Here is a 17,719-nt window from a genome sequence, read left to right on the forward strand (position 1 = left end):
CTTTTATGCAACTTTTTGGGGGTGATGTGTAACAGCCCAGCCCAGACCATCCGCATGCGATATTGTCCTCTTTGGGCATGGAGAATCCTCTTACAACCCAGCCTTCAAGGTTTTAAAAGGCCTCGCAAGGGAAAGGTATCCACACCCACTTATATGGAGTGTTTCGTTCCCTTTTCCAATCGATGTGGGATCTCACAATCCTCCCCTCTTGGGGCCCAGTGTCCTCGCTAGCACACCGATCCGGGTACTGGCTCTGATACCCTCTGTAACAGCCCAGTCCACCCACATGCAATATTGTCCGCTTTGGGCCCAGCCTGTACGGTTTTGTCAAAACGCGTCGCAAGGGAAATGTATCCACAGTCTCTTTTAAGGCATGCTCTGTTCCTCTTTCCAATGGAGATCCCACATCGATTGGAAAGGGGAACGAAAAACTCCATATAAATGGGTATGGATACCTTTCCCTTGCGAGGCCTTTTAAAACCTTAAGAGCTGGGTTGTAAAAGGATTCCCCAGGCCCAAAGAGGACAATATCGCATGCGGGTGGTCTGAGCTGGGCTGTTACAGATGGTATCAGAGCCAGTACCCAAATCAGTATGCCAGCAAGGACGCTGGGCCCCAAGGGGGGAGGATTGTGAGATCCCACATTGGTTGGAAAGAGGAACGAAGCATGCCTTAAAAGAGGGTGTGGATACATTTTCCTTGCGACGCATTTTGACAAAACCGTGAGGGTTGGGCCCAAAGCAGACAATATCGCATGCGGGTGGACTGGACAGTTACATGATGTCAAGTTTGTATTCCAGTTATAACGTATATGAGTATATTTTTGGTTTCTTGTTGGGCTACCATTCTGGAAAAGAAGTTGTAGCTTAAGTGTTTTTTTTTTTCCTTTTTTATTATCAATTTGTTTGTTTTCTAAGCTTATAATTATCTTTTTTGTTGTTGTAATGAGTTCTTTGTTATTTTTAAAGCTTGATATGGGGCTTCTCTTCTATAGGAACAATGTGATGTGTAGAAGACAGTGTGAGGGGGAATTCTTTGTTACAGCTTTAACTAGGAGAATAAGGCCATCTCGGAGGAATACAAGAACAGTGGAAGATTAGAGTTATGGATGGTGTACTTTTCAAGTGTCAAGAATTTCGAAAGTGTGAAGGGGAGAGGGATGTGTGTGTAATATTGTAAAGCCCATGGAGGCTAAGATCTGATTGTATAATTATTTTTAATAAGAAAAAATGGTTTTATGGTGTTTGGGTGGAGAGAAACGCTCAGGGATTGCCTGAGGTTCTCTTGCCCTCTAAGGTGAGTGTGGGTGTGTGGTGATCTCTCTTCTTCTTCTCTCTTATTTGCTTTCTTTTCCTTTCTATTTTTTTCTCTGGAATTTCTCTATGTTTTTATCTCTGCATTTTCTCTCTCTTTTTTTTTTCCTCTATCTTTGACAGGACCCGTCCTGGGAACCCTCTCAAGACCTCCCGGGTGATCCCGCCTAGTGAAGTCCCACTGGACAAACTCCAGAAAATATCCAATGGAACCTCACCTTAAAACGTAGATAATCAACACCAGCATTAACATTAATACCTCAAATATATAAATATATATAAATAAGTCCACAACCGGCCTACTGTACTATAGGCCATAACTATACACATGAGTACCATGGTCTCTACTGAGTCCCATAATTAACATTAGAGCATTCTAAGAGTGTCAACAAAGTCTATAAGTACAAATAAGTAATAAATAAGTCCAGAAGATAACAATAGGTGAAGAAAAGATAAATACGGCTGCTGCAGTGGAAGGAAACAAACGATAAGCTATGCGCTGCTACTAGCCGCCTGGGCCTAGGGGAATGAATTTAAAACAATAAAACGTGAGATAAAGAATTTCAGTGAGTGGCATAATATAATAGAAAAATAATGATTTACTTCTGAAAAATCTTTCTCTCAAGACCTTTCGTTCCACTCTTTTAAAAAGTTCCCCGTTTAATCATTTTACAAAACCCAAACTTGTACCCCAATTAATATCATAAAAACCGATGCTCAAAAGTATGAATGAACAATCATTGTAATATTATGAAATGTCTCAAATCAAGATATAAACATTTGAGCATATACTATAACAAATACAGTTCCACCAAATAAATATGAAAATGCAGGAATCACCCCAATATTTGTAACTCAATAATATATACAAACATATACAATGTACCATACGATGTACCAATCTGTAAACCGTGGGATACACCCACTTCATGACCCTCAATATATGAACGGTGTCGTGGAAATAATAAATAACCATCGGGACGTACCCAACCTCACGGTTCGTGGCAATAATAAACCGTTGGATGATACCAACCTCACGGCACCGTGGTAATAATAATAAATCGTCGGATAAACCCGACCTCACAGTCCGTGGTAATAATAGATAACCGTTGGATGCAACTAACCTCACGGCACCGTGGTAAACCCAGCGCACGGTAATATAATATAATATAATACTGATCCAAGGTATTGGCATTACATGGTACATCAATTTAAAAATAACCAATACAGTATACATGAAACAATTTTGTAAGATTATAAATATACTTTTCCAAAAGATACTATATCATAAATCATAATTTAACATTTAAACTTCCACCGCTTAATTAAATACTTCAAAATCTCAAAACATCATTTCATACGAAAACCAAAAATACTACAGTGAAATATATTCACCATAAACCAATTTTAAGCACATAAAATTATAAAATATTTGATCGTGCTTAAAATTATATGATTCTCAATCTGGTTTCTCAAACCAAATAGTTTCCAAAATGATTTAAAATCTCAATTTAATTACCAAGATATTTAAATACCACAAGTCCATTTATGGACCCATTAAAATTGAAAATCACTTAAAACATTATCAAAAGTCATATAAAATGATAACACATATATGTGAAAGCAAATATTTATTTATGCATAAAACAACATTTCAATTAAATGATATATACGTAAAATATTTAAACCCCATATATACTATACTATATACCCAAATCATTTAAAAATGATATAACCACTCACAGTACTGTAGATGCTCACGCCTGCTCTTCTACAGGATCACCTCCAAGCTCAACTCGAGTGCCTTGGTTGGTGACTCCTCCGGTGACCGAAAAAATTGACGTAAAGGTTCAGCCGAATTTGAACTTGAGAGATCTCTCAAATGGTGGGGGTTTTGGGCAATATAACCATGGAAATGGACTCAGAGGGGTCGAAAATGGTGGGACAAAGGTATGAGTAGAGCTGGGTTGGCCCAAAAACACAAGAAAAGAGGAGAGAGAAAATTTCCGGCCGTCGGGCTTCTCATGCCCGATCTGGGCGTGTCCGGCGACTGGTGGCCATGAAATTTTACGGCTGAGCTCGCCTCCATCTCCCTTCCTCTCTAGCTGGCGTGTGTAGCAAGGTGGTGGCTGGAGATGGGTCAAACGGCGTAAAACCGGTTGGAGATAAAAACGGTCGGTTCGGGCCCGTGGGTCTGGGGTGTTTTTCTTGGGTTTTAGAGAGGAAATGGGTATTTTTGGGCTTTTCTTCCTGTTTGGCACACTTACCGAGGCTTATATAGAGCCTAAATCACTAACAGACAAAAACTGGGGATTGGCTTGGACACTGATTTAAAACTTATACTTAAAACTTCTCAGAACCATAACTTTTTATCCGTAACTCAGAACTTGGCGTGCCGTCAGTCTGTGAACTCGTATCGATGAGATCTACACAATGGTACCTCAGTCAAACCAAAAATATTGGTTATTGAAAAGTCAACTTGAACCCATATATTATTCACTTGGTCAAACTTAGTCAAGTTGGTCAAACTTATTTAATCATGTATATTTTTTTGTACGGGGTGTTACAATCTTTCTCTGTATTCTTTTTCTCTTGATTTTCTTTCTCTATTTTGTTTGTTCTTTTGCTTTCTCTTTTTTGTTATCTCTTTACTTGTTCTCACTGCTTTTTCTTTTTACTTCTTTTTCCATTTTTTTTCTCTCTATTTTCTTTTTCAACACCCTCTACTTCCTTGGTCCTCTTCTCTATTACATTTGAACTTTCTCTTACTGCTTTTTTTTTTTTCTACTCCACTTTTCTTTCTATTTTCTCTTACTAATTTCTTTATGCACTTTATCTCTAGTTTATTTTCAAAGTGAAGTTATTGTCATAGGGTAAATTGTTTATTCCACATGCTATCAATGGTTAGGTCTTAACATGTTAGAAATATAATACATAAAAAAGTTAACTCTACTTATATATATAGGTATAAACTATACTTGTATTATAAAACTATCAACAATACTTCTATTATAAAACCAGGTATACTACTATTATTTTTTCAAAAAATAAAAATCTATACTACTATTATAATATTTAAAAAAAAAAAAAACACTAAAGAAACAATAAACAAACATTTGCATGTGATAAAAAAAAATTTTAAATTAAAACAAAGTAAAATAAGACACTACTAGTAAAAACTTAAAATAAGAAATTCATCATAAAATAAAAAACTAAAAAACTTTGAAAGAAAATCAAAACACAATTAAAAAAAAAATGAATAAATAACCTTAAATAGGCATAAGAAAAACCTAAAATATGACATTAAAAAAATTAGAGAAACTTAAAAGTTTTGAATTGAAAAAATTTAAAGTAAGAAATTAACAAAATTTTGATATTTTCTTAATTATAATTTTAATGTGTATTTTCTTTAAAATTATGCTTGTATATTTATTCAAATTGTTCTTGTATTAAATTTAAAAACTTAGGAAAAACTTGAAGGGAAATTTTTTCATTACATGTACGAATTATTAAGAAAATAGTTTTTTTTTTAAAAAAAATTAATTATTAAGAAAATAGTTTTTTTAAAACAAAAAAGATTAATTATTAAGAAAATAGTTTTTTAAAACAAAAAACAATAATTATTAAGATAATAGTTTTTTTTAAACGAAAAAACAAAGGCTAGCAGTTATTACAATGATGTTATCTCATATATATATATATATATATTAAAAAAATAGGAAAATAAAATTTACTTTAAAAAACTGTTATTGGATAACAAACATTCCGAGTAGTATAAATAGAAATGTATATTTAAAGGTATTAATAGCTTGTGGAATAAATGAATTACTTTGTGAAAATAGCCAAATGGAGAGAGTAACTAGAAGACCAAAGTAAATCGAGAAATTAGGAAGATATGTAGTGGAAAAGTGTAGGGAGAGAAAGTGGGAGGCAGAAAGTTTAAGGAGAATGTGAGAGAACCATGGAGGAGGAGGTGGAAAAAAGAGTAGAAAAAGTTGAGAGGAAGAAAATGGTGAAAGGTGTAAGATGAAAAGCAGAAATTAAAAGAGAAAGTGGAGACAAATTGGAGATAGAGAAAGATGGCAAGGGGAAAATGTAAAGAGAAGGTAGAGTAGACAAAAGCAGGGATGGAGAGGAGAGAAAACAGAGAGAAAAATGGGGTGAGAAATGTAAAAGTAGAGATGAAGATGGAAAGAGAAAAATGGAGAGGGACAAAAATGGGGGGGGGGGGGGGTTTGATTTTTGACTTTTTATTATTTTTATTTTTTGTATTGTTGATAAAGATGTATTTTGTAAATTTAATTGCAATAATTTTTTAATTTCATTTGTTTCATATAGTGTTTTTATTTATTTATTTTTTCCCTAGCTTTATCTTCTTAAATTCCATATCTAACAATGTCGAATACGAGTTTGATCAAATGGCTGTGTATACTTGAAATAGAATTGGTTCCAAAATTCCAACTAAGCTGGATCATGAACATCCACTAAATACCAATAGCAAGTGCATTGTTTGCCTTGAAAAATACAATCTTGCTTTACAAGAATGTTAGGGAGAGAAACACTAATTTAGTTCTTGAAAACGTCCTGAAAAGCAAGATTGCACTTTGCATTCTTGGCAAACTTCTAACATCATTAATATTTAAAAACAATTTCTTCTCATCTCTCTCTATCTCTCACTCATTATTCTATTACCAATGAATAATCTAAACTATATTTACATTGTAATAGTGTGCATCACCAAGACAACAACCAAGCAACCAAACTTATGTATTTGAGTGAGATTCCTTATTATAATAAAATCCCGTCAGCATAAATTTTAGTTAATGTTTTTGAGTCAAAATGTTTAATTCCAAAGCTTTATTTCTTAATTTATTTTTTTTTTATTTTTTTTTGGGGGGTAACCAAATTATGTTGATGGGATATATTCTCTGAATTCTGAAAATAGCTAGGCAAGAACGGACAAGTGCATTGAAGATTATGGTTCACTCGTTCTCATCTCCCTCTATATATATCCAAGCTTTTCAAAAAAAGTCTAAGAATTCAATGTGTTTAGGCTGTAGGTCTCCACGGCTGCCGCAAATTACACGGTCATGATGATCAAGTGCATGGTACCAAAAATTTTGATATTCTGACCTCTCAAAAGGGATATGAGAAAGGATGTCCTTTTTGGTTGCGGGCATCTTCACCTTGGCTTTGAATGGTTGTTGATATTTGATAATGAGTGAGACTAATGCATTTGGTGTTTTCAAGGTGTTTGGACCTTTCTTCACATATTCTTTACTCTAACCGATTGCTGTTTGATACCACTAAAGAAAAAGAAAGTTTAAGGCAAATGAAAATGAAATCTACATAGTTTACCTAATTTATTATATTACTTATATATATATATATATATATAGTATTGTGGTTCTCCGACCACTTTAGAGAAGAAATATGAGAAGAAAAATAAAAAGAATTTTATTACTCTCTTGGAAATAGAATACAAAAATAAAAACTTCTCTCGTGGAGATTCTCACGTGGAACCTCTCTCTACTCTGTCAAATTCTCTCTGGAATTGCTCACTCTTCTCTCAAGCACTCTCTGGAACTTAAACACTCTCTCTCTCGGAGTTTACTCTCAATACTCCTCACTTGGGATGATATTGAGCTTGCTCTCTTGGCTTGGCTTGCATGCAAGGGGATGGTGCCTATTTATAGGCTTACAAGGTCGGTTGCATGGCCACAATCTTCAACAGCTTCTGACAGTAGCCCACAATTGTTGAGCAAGTTGGAGTTCGGTGTTGACGATGATCTGTTGATTAAATAGCAGGCGGCACGAACAGCTTCTTCCCAGAATGGCTTTGGCAGCTTAGCCATACTGATCATACTTCTGACCTTTTCCATAATGGTTCGGTTCATTCTTTCGGCTATTCCATTATGTTCTGGGGTGCGAGGGACTGTCTTCTCATGTCAAATGCCGTGTCTTCTGCAGTAGGCATCGAACTCCTTGGAAGTATACTCGCCTCCATTATCTGAGCGGAGACATTTCAGCTTCTTTCCTGTTTCACGCTCTACCATGGTATGAAACAGTTTGAAGTAATCCAATACCTGGTCCTTTGTCTTCAAGAAATATACCCACACCTTCCGTGAAGCATCATCAATGAAGGTCAGGAAATACTTGCTGCCACCTAATGATTCCACCTCCATGGGACCACAAACATCAGAGTACACCAGACTAAGCAACTCTGATCTTCTCGATGCAGAGGAACTGAAGGAGACTCTATGTTGCTTACCAAACAAGCAGTGATTACAAGGATCTAGTGCGGCATCCTTGCAAACAGTGATAAGCTTCTTCCTTGCCAAAGTGGACAATCCTTTTTCACTCATGTGACCGAGTCTCTGGTGCCACAGATTTTGAGACGCCTCTCTTTCTGCAATATTGAGGCTATCTGCACATATCTTCACATGAGTCTTGTACAGCATTCCACAAATATGTCCTCGGGCGACAACTATGGCACCTTTTGTCATTTTCCATGTGCCTTTGCTGAAGTAGTTGTCATAGCCTTACTTGTCTAAGGCTGCCCCCGAAAGTAGATTAAGGCGAAGATCTGGAACATGACGGACATCCTTCAAAGTGATTGTACAACCAACATTCGTTTTTACCTGAATATCACCAGTTCCCATAATCTTTGCGAAACTGGAATTTCCCATCTTTACCGTACCAAAGTCTCCTGCTTTGTACATTTTAAAGAAATTTCTGTGTGGAGTGACATGGTAGGATGCTGCAGTATCGACTACCCACTCAACATCTTGGGTTGATATATGAAGGCATGTCTCTTCTTCGGTGGAGCAGAGCACCACTTCTCCTGTAACAGTGACTAGTGTCTCTCCATCCTTCTTCGGTTGATTACCTTGGAGTCCTCTCTCAACAACTTTCTACAGTTCTTCTTCATGTGACCCTCCAGGCCACAATGATAGCACTTATATGATGATTTTCTGCCGTCTGTAGATCTACCTCTGCTCTTGCTCCTGCCTCTCCCCTTATCTCGACCACCTCTTTGCTGTCTTCCTCTTTCTGTGACGAGGGCATGTGACTGATCCATGCCAATGTCCTTTCTCCTGGCCTCTTCATTAAATAGGGCATCCTTAACCATAGACATAGTAAGTTTGCCATTCGGGCCGAATTGCTGAGAGAGACTACCAATGTCTCCCAACTGTCTGGTAGAGAGCTTAGAAGTAGGAGGGCTTGATCCTCATCCCCTAGTTGGTAATCCACAGCAGATAGTTGATTTACCAAGCTCTGGAACTCACTGGTATGCTCGGCTACAGAAGTTCCACTCTATAATTTTAGATTTACCAATCGCTTAAGCAACAGGGCTTTGTTCCGAGCAGTCTTGGCCTGGTACATATCCTCCAATTTTGTCCAGAGGGCATATGTATCCGTTTCCTTCGCTACATGATGGAAGACACTGTGGTCGATCCATTGCCTGATCTGACCGATCATTTTCTTGTTTAATTTCTTCCATTCTGCTTCTTTGCTGGGATTGGGGTTTTCTCCTTTAGCTTCTATAGGATCAAACAGATCCCTACAATTGAGGAGATCTTCCATCCGAGGTCTCCAAAGTGTATAATTTATGGCAGTGAGCTTAACCATAGTTCCCGAAGATGATTCTTCCATTGACATTATGGCTTGACCAAAAATGGAACCGAATTTGGCAAAACGGAGTTAACCGTTGCGTCCGGAACGGCCGAAAATGGTGGACTTGACTCTTCTGGGGTCAAAATATAATTACCAGAAATTTTGGGGCAAAAATGTAATTTCACAAAAATTATGGGTCAACCTGTAAAGACAAAAACTATAGGGGTCAATCTGTAATTTCCAATAATTTAGAGGCTGTTCCGTAATTTTAGAAACTTCTGATGACGTGGCAGATTGTGTTGACGTGTCAACACGTGGCAGATGACGTGTCGATTGCGTGGCTGACGACGTGTCGGATGGCGTAGCAGATGACGTGGCTTGGTGCGTTGACGTATTTGCTGACGTGGTCGTCTTCAACCTCCAGACGGCGCGTGCGGCGCGTGATGCGCGTGAATTGCTGCAGAAAATTTCAGACGGCGCATGCGGGCGCGTGAGCCGCTGTCTTTCTCTCCGGCAAACTTGTGTGTTCTCGTCTCGTAGACTACTTTCACCTGGTATTGTCAAATTAATTATTTGAGCAACTTTTCGAAACACCAACTTAAAGAGCAGAGGCTCTGTTTCTTCAAATTTTGAACCCAAGCTCTTGACCTGGAGCTCTGATACCACTTGTTGTGGTTCTCCGACCACTTTAGAGAAGAAATATGAGAAGAAAAATAAAAAGAATTCTATTACTCTCTTGGAAATAGAATACAAAAATAAAAACTTCTCTCGTGGAGATTCTCATGTGGAACCTCTCTCTACTCTGTCAAATTCTCTCTGGAATTGCTCACTCTTCTCTCAAGCTCTCTCTGGAACTTAAACACTCTCTCTCTCGGAGTTTACTCTCAATACTCCTCACGTGGGATGATATTGAGCTTGCTCTCTTGGCTTGGCTTGCATGCAAGGGGATGGAGCCTATTTATAGGCTTACAAGGTCGGTTGCATGGCCACAATCTTCAACAGCTTCTGACAGTAGCCCACAATTGTTGAGCAAGTTGGAGTTCGGTGTTCAATGCAGCAATGGCCATTGTCAAAGATGGTGGCTGAGCAGTCTTCACACTGTCGGTGTAGTGGTGGTGTGGCTGGACTTCACATATAAGGAGTGTCGATGATAAGAATGTTCACTTTCAGCTTTTCCTTGGTCTCCACCATTCTCTGTCTCTGCCTAACATACTCTGTTTTCTGAATGCCAATTTCTTTACGTGAATGTCTACCACATAACAAATTATATTATTCTATGCGGAGTATAATATACAACATCCAACATAAAATATAAAAATACTGTATGTTGCCAAGACTAGAAAAACTGGAGGACAATGTATAAAATATGCTCTTTTGAACATGGAAACAGAATATTTCTCCTTGACTTTTCATTGGTTCTTATACAACCATTGCATAAATTAATTTCAATCATATAGACAATAGTAGAAACTTGTAACAAAAAATTATGAAGTAAATTATGCAATTGATAAAGGGTACAAATTTAAGTGAATTTGGTTGTGTACATGTATTTTTTTACGGAGAGTAAACTCATATAACTTAAATGAGGATTCTAATGTTACCTGTTAGATTGACGTTGATGAACATAAAAATATTATTATTAGTAAATGATAAATAACCAAGAAATCTATCAATACTGATGATCAATACACATTCTTTTTCTTTCATGAAAGGTAAACAAATTACGATATTGGATATGAGAGGGTGAAATAATTAAGCATAATAGAAAACTATGTCAAATTAGTTAAGTGTAAAAATTAACTTACCAGGAGCATTATAGCCATAGGTTCCAGCAACTATGGTTTGCAAGGAGGAATTAGGATTAAGGAGTCTTGCGGTGCCAAAATCAGATACAACAGCCTCTAGTTCTGAGTCGAATAGAACATTGTTGGTGGTCACATCACGATGAACAGTTGGTGGAGTGCAATCATGATGCATATAAGACAAGGCATGCACTATGCCTTTGATAATATTCACCCTTTTCCTCCAATCTAGCTCCACAGCCTCAAGATCATTGTTCAAGATGCAAAACAAACTCTTCCTTTCCATATATTGGTATATCAAAAGCATGCATTTGTTATGTAGACAAAAACCATAGAGTCTTACAATGTTTCGGTGTCTTATGCTGTCAATGTTTTCACCTCATTTGTAAAACTCTTTCTCAAAGCCGGTTGTCCAGACTTAGAAGTGTGAAGTTTCTTCAAGGCAACTACTTTACCATTAGGGAGTTGTACTTTGTAAACACTTCCATAACCACCAGTACCAGTGCAATACCTGATATCAAATTGCTCTGTTGCTCGTATGAGGTCTTCATACGCTACGTTTTTATCAAAATTCCATATTGAAAATATATCTACGTTCTTTGTTGTATTTGTCTCACTAAGTTGGCTTTTTTTTTATTTTTTATTTTTACACCGAAATTTGTAGAGCAATGTCATTGTAAACACAAAAATTGACAAGATAAGGATAACCGAGATGGGAACAATAATGCTTCTGATTCTGTGGGAGGAGTGTCCAATTTTTTTCTTGACACCTTGACTTGTAGATTGAAAGCAGGAAGCGAAACCTGTTAAGTTACCACATAAATGTTCATTTCCATCAAGATCAAGTGAATTATTCTCGAAGTGGAGTAGAAAGGAAGAGATGATGCTACTGCCAAGATTGTTATATGCAAGGTTCAAGGTGGTCAACTTTGTGAGGTTACCAAGTGAAGAAGGTAATTCTCCGACAAGTGAGTTGTGACTGAGGTCCAAAGAAGTTAGTGTGAAAAGGGCACAGATCTCCACTGGGATGCTTCCACTCAAGCGGTGGTGTGACAAGTCAATATCTTTTATTCTCACAAGACCACCTAAAGATGTGGCAATTGGACCAGTGAGGTTGCTAGAACTAAGTTTCAAACTTTCCAAATATTTCAAATTCCCTATTCCAGATGGTATAGAACCACTAAACCGGTTCCAGCTAAGGATCATATCTTGTAGCTTGCTTAAATTACATATAGCCGACCAAGGTAATGCACCGGTTAACTGGTTACTCTCAAGAGCTAGTGTGACTAGATTTTTGAGATTTCCAATTTCTAAAGGGATGGATCCATTAATTTTGTTTTGACTCAAGATGCAGCCTGGTTAAATTGGATAAACGACCCAATGTGGGTGGGAGTGGACCACTTAGCATATTGCCATTCAAGTACAGAAAGCGTAGGTTCACTTATTGCCCTATTGCTAGAGGGATGGATCCAAATATATGGTTGGAATCAAGGTAAAGATAGGACAAATTAGTCGATCGACTCAGAGTTGGATGTAGTTGTCCAGTGAGCATATTATTACCAAGGCTTAGAAGAGTAAGGTTGTCTAGCTTCCATATGTCTGAAGGAATAGAACCAATAATATGGTTTGAAAAAAGTAATAGAGAAGACAATTTGGTTAACTGACCCAGAGTAGATGGAAGTGGTCCAGTGAAGATGTTATCAGATAGGAAAAAGGAAACCAGATTTTTCATCTTTCCTATGTCAACCGGAATGGAACCATTAATCTCATTATCAGAAGGGCGAAACATGACCAAATGGGTGAGGCTTGTAAATGAAAGAGGTAAGTTGCCATTGATTTGATTGGAAGAGATATGGAAGTGAGTAAGGTTGACCAACTGACCAATTGATGAGGGTTTTGGACCAAAAAAATTGTTGGAGCTCAAGCTTTTTTCAACAAGACTATTCAAATTGCACAGTTGTTGAGGAATGGAACCATTTATTTGATTGAAAGAAATATCAAGCCTCACAAGCTGGGAGAGGAGAACATTCTCAGAGAGGTCAAGGTGGTTGAGCATTTGAAAGAGTGCCTATCTCTGATGGGATGCTCCCAACGAGTCCAGCTTCTTTGGAACTCAGCTAGATCAAAGTCAACTAAATGCGGAAATGAAGAGCTCCCAAGCTTCTTTTTTTCTAGAGAATTGTCATGTAGAGAAATATGTGTAATACTTCCTGCAAAGTTGCAAGTTTACAAGGATTTGTGGAGGTGGAGTTGAGATTATATGAGTTCTGTTTTGGCTTTTCACCATTTGATAATTTCAGCATCATCCTCCATAGCTGAGTGTTTGGCTGTTCTGCACGCGCTTTATTTAGCTTCATCTTTTGGATTTGGCAGTATTATTGTTGAATTTGATAATGCTGCCTTGATTCAAGATCTCAATGCAACAACGGTGTGCTTGCTCATGGGAATGCAGAGCTATATAATTGCAGATATTCTTTTTCGTCAGTCTTCTTTTAGTACTTGTATTTTTTTTTTCTTTTGTTTCCCATTGTGCAAATAAAGTACCTATTTTGGGTTGCCAAGAAAAGCATTGCATAGGTCTCTTCCTCTGAATTGGGAGTTTTCTTATCCTCCTAATCTTTGAAAGTTTATTATTGATGATGTAATCACCTCTTCTTAATGAAAATGTTATTCTGTCCAAGAAAGAAAAAAAAAAAAAAATAGCATTGTTTGTCTTTTTTTCCCTAATTTTAGTAGGAAGAAGAGAAAAATGAGAAGAATACAGTATTTTGTTATTTTGTCTTCTTCGTTATTTAATTGACGCATGCAACCGAATTTATATAATAGTAATAATAATAGATGAAAATAGTTGAAAATTTTGTAAATATTTCATACTAAAAGGTGGAATTTTGTGTAACTATCTTGATTACTTTATATGTGGAAGTTCAAAATCTCACGTGGCAGTATTGCCGATGCCAAGTGAATTAATACATTTTCTAAACCAACAAAAACAAATGAAAAAAAAAAATTGCAAAGTCTAATTTTTTATTTTTTTTTAAATTATTAGGTTCCTTGCCATTTTTTTCTAATATTATATATATATATATATATATAACATTCACATTCGGCTTTCCATAGAGTGGTGTCCTCCATTCTATTCCTTGTTTTCAATAATATAATATTATATACTGAATGTAATACATTATATAGAAGATGATTTTATAAATTAATGTTCCTTTTGACCTCAAGTACTTGGAAACAGAGTATTTGTCTTGTCTGCATCACTCTGGTTATTATTATTATTATTTTAGTGAGATTGAGGTTGTCATATACAATTAATTAAGAACCATTCATGCATTAATTTCAATCTATCAAAAATGTGCAACACCATTTTGTACTAATTAAACACCTTTACAGATTTAACATCATGTTTATCCAAGTCACAACACATGGAAAATCGTCATCGAACAGAAATTGTACAAATCTCATGCGATGCACTTTGGTCATGTTCCACATAGACTTGTCGGGTTCATGAGCTGCCCTATTGGAATTTCATGAAAACACTGCTAGCCAAATGGTGTCCTGCGATCAACAAGGTATTTGGAAACATTTTCCCTTGTTGGTCGGTGCTTAGGGTTAGCATGTAAGCATGCCAAAGCAATTTCAGAAACAAGAACAACATTATGCACATCTGATGGACTTCTAGGAGGCGGCAAGCGTTTGTCTAAAACATCAATTAGTAGTAGACTTTGTGTAGAAAATGATGATAATGATGATAATACTTGTTTTGGATGCCTTCCCATTAAGGTTTCAAGTGCCACCACTCCAAAGCTATAAACGTCGCATTTTTCAGTTATAGCCATAGTGTAGGCAAGCTCTACAATTGACAACAAATATATAATAACTATTTGTGAGATGTTTGTTTCAAATAGTAGTCATTTTAAATTCATACGTATGCATCATCGAGGAGCAGCTAGAATATAAACTTACCAGGAGCAATGTAACCGTAAGTGCCGGCCATTATGGTCTGATTGGATGAACCATAATCCATGAATCTAGCTGTGCCAAAATCAGCGACAATAGCTTCTAATTTGGAGTTGAGCAAAATGTTATTGCTCGCTATATCACGATGAACAATTGGTGGAGTGCAATCATGATGCAGGTAGCATAAGGCATGTACTATGCCTTTGATAATATTCACCCTTTCTCTCCAATCCAATTCCACAGCCCTCATATCATTACTTAGAACACAAAACAAGCTCCCTCTTTCCACATATTCATAAATCAGAAACATACATGTTTTATGTAAACAATAGCCGTGGAGCCTCACAATATTACGATGTCGTAGTTCTGTCAATGTCTTCACCTCATTTAAAAAACTTTTCTTCAAAACCATCTCTTCAGCTTCTGAACTATGAAGCTTCTTCAATGCAATTACCTTGCCATTAGGTAACTGTGCTCTGTAGACGCTTCCGTAACCACCAGTTCCAATGCAATATCGGATATCAAAATACTCTGTTGCTTGTATGATATCTATGTATGCTATGTTCCCATCATAATTCCATGCTGAAAATATGTCTCCGTTCTTTGTTGTAGTTATCTCACCAAGTGATGTTTGGCACTTTTCATTCTTGTTCCCACATTTGTAGAACATCGCCGATATAAGAACAAGAAAAAACAAGACAAAGCTAACTGAGATGGGAACAATTATGCTACTGATTTTGTGGGAGTTGGAGCGGCCTCCAACTTTGTTGACGACACCCTGGTCACTACTTGGTGGGATAGAATGAAAGCAGGAAGGGAATCCTGACAGGTTACCACACAAATCTCTGTTGCCATCGAGATCGAGTGATTTGTTCTTGAATCGAAGCAGGATAGAAGATGGAATGGTACCATTGAGATTGTTATAGGCAAGTTTCAAGGTAGTCAACCTGGTGAGGTTGGCAAGTTCCGAAGGTATTTCTCCAACAATTGAGTTGTGTGCAAGGTTCAAGGTGGTCAAGCTTGTGAGGTTGCCAAGTTGAGAAGGTATTTTATCGGTAATTGAATTGGAACTGACGTCCAAAGAAGTGAGAGTAGAAAGGGAAAATATCTCAATAGGGATGCTTCCATTGAAATTGTTCCCTGACAAATCAATATCTTCTATACTCTCAAGACCACACAAAGAAGGAACAATAGGACCCATGAGGTTGTTAGAACCAAGCTGCAAACTTGTCAGATTCTTCAAATTCCCTATTCTGGAAGGCAATGGACCACTTAGCCTGTTAAAACTGAGGTGCACATGTATTAAGTTGGTTAAATCACATATAAAAGAAGGTATTCCACCAGTTAAATGGTTGTTCTCCAATCCCAATATTTCCAGATTCTTGAGATTTCCAATCTCTGGAGGGATGGATGCATTAATCCAGTTCGACTCAAGATGAAGCTCTGTCAGCTTCGATAGATTACCCAACGCCCGTGGCAGCGGTCCACTGAGCATATTGCCATTCAAGAAGAGCAAAAAGAGATTCTCAAGATCTCCAAGTGATGGAGGGATAGATCCATTGATTTGGTTGGAATTAACATACAGAAAGTGCAAACTTGTCAATCGACCCAGAGTTGGAGGTAGCTGTCCCGTGAGTTTATTATTATCAATGTCCAGATATAAAAGCTTGGTCAGGTTTCCTAGTTCAGCAGGAAGTGAACCACTGAGATGGTTTGAGTAAAGTGCAAGAAATTGCAATTTGGTAAGCTGACCCACACTAGAAGGAATTGGACCACTGAGAATGTTGTTGTCTATGTAGAAGGAAACAAGATTTTTTAGCTTTCCTATTTCAACTGGGATTGTACCATTGATTTGATTATAATAAGCTTCAAACTCCAGCAAATGGGTGAGGTTTGTGAGCGAAAGAGGTAGTTCACCGGTGATTTGATTGACCGCAAGACACAAATGAGTGAGATTGTTTAAAAGACCAAATGATGAAGGGATTGGACCAAACAAGTTGTTGTAGGTCAAGTTTAGTACAACAAGATTCTTTAAATTGTTCAAGTCTGGAGGAATGGTACTATGGATATAATTAAAGGAAAGATCAAGTCGCACCAATTGAGACAAGTTTGCTAGAGAAGGAGGCAACTCACCTGTAAGATGATTACGATAGAGGACAAGGTGGGTGAGCTTTGAAAAAGTAGCGATTTCTGGTGGAATACTCCCATAGAGTCCAGCTTCAGCAAGATCAAGAACAACTAAATTCGGAAACGAAGACGAGTTGAGAAATCTCCCAAGCTTCTTGTACTGTAGAGAATGGTGATGAAGAGAAATATGTGTAATGCTTCCAGCAATATTGCAGGTAATACCAGTCAAGTTGCATGGGGTTGTAGAGGTGGTGTTGACATATTGAGGACTCCACCACCCAGATTGGAGCAGAGCCTTGCTTCTTGTTCAGGAGAGCTGACAACTACATGGGTAATCTAGGCTACTGCCACTGTGAAAATGGTAATGAATATGGAGGCTGCTGCCATATGCTCTGCTCTGTTGTGTACAGAGAGTACTACTTCAAACCAATTCTATATAAACCAAGCTTATATATATATATATATACACCTTTATCCCAAATGTTCAGAAACATTTTAGAATTGCTATAATAATAAATAAATAAAGGCTTTTTTAGTCCATTCCAATTATGACCTAAGAAGAAAGCCGAGTCATTGAATGCTCTGCCAATCTTAATTAATTCCCTGATACAATTATTGGTTCTTCCATTGTCCTTAGACTTTTCTTAGTTAGTATACTCTCTATCTAGCTAGTCTTTACCTGCTGTTAATTTCGAAATAAAAACAGATATGTCTATTTATCCACTTAAAGAAATCAAATCAACTTTGAGATATATATATATATATATATATATATTTTTTTTTTTTTTTGGCTATTTTAATTTGCTTAACTCTGAAGATTCTTAGACACCAAATGGAAGTTAAATTACAAAGAACTATCCCTAATTAAGCCTATATAAATTTTCTAATGGAAGTTAA

At 37.0% G+C, this 17,719-nt stretch overlaps 2 protein-coding genes across 2 annotated transcripts; both read right to left on the minus strand.

Moving 5' to 3' along the window:
• Window positions 1-11,089: 11,089 nt before the first annotated feature.
• LOC132803965 (receptor-like protein 33) lies at window positions 11,090-11,938 on the minus strand. The gene is made up of 2 exons (XM_060817832.1): window positions 11,548-11,938; window positions 11,090-11,286 (listed from the first exon to the last, which is right to left on the minus strand). Exons 1-2 carry the CDS (start codon window positions 11,936-11,938, stop codon window positions 11,090-11,092), a joined length of 588 nt encoding a protein of 195 aa, XP_060673815.1.
• Window positions 11,939-14,101: 2,163 nt separating this feature from the next.
• LOC107426105 (MDIS1-interacting receptor like kinase 2) lies at window positions 14,102-17,473 on the minus strand. Its single transcript, XM_025077787.3, has 2 exons — window positions 14,702-17,473; window positions 14,102-14,588 (listed from the first exon to the last, which is right to left on the minus strand). The coding sequence occupies exons 1-2, from the start codon at window positions 16,188-16,190 to the stop codon at window positions 14,278-14,280; spliced, it is 1,800 nt and encodes a 599-aa protein (XP_024933555.3). The 5' UTR covers window positions 16,191-17,473; the 3' UTR covers window positions 14,102-14,277.
• Window positions 17,474-17,719: the final 246 nt, after the last annotated feature.

Source organism: Ziziphus jujuba, chromosome 6 (assembly GCF_031755915.1).
Source record: "Ziziphus jujuba cultivar Dongzao chromosome 6, ASM3175591v1".
In the NCBI taxonomy this organism is placed as follows: domain Eukaryota; kingdom Viridiplantae; phylum Streptophyta; class Magnoliopsida; order Rosales; family Rhamnaceae; genus Ziziphus; species Ziziphus jujuba.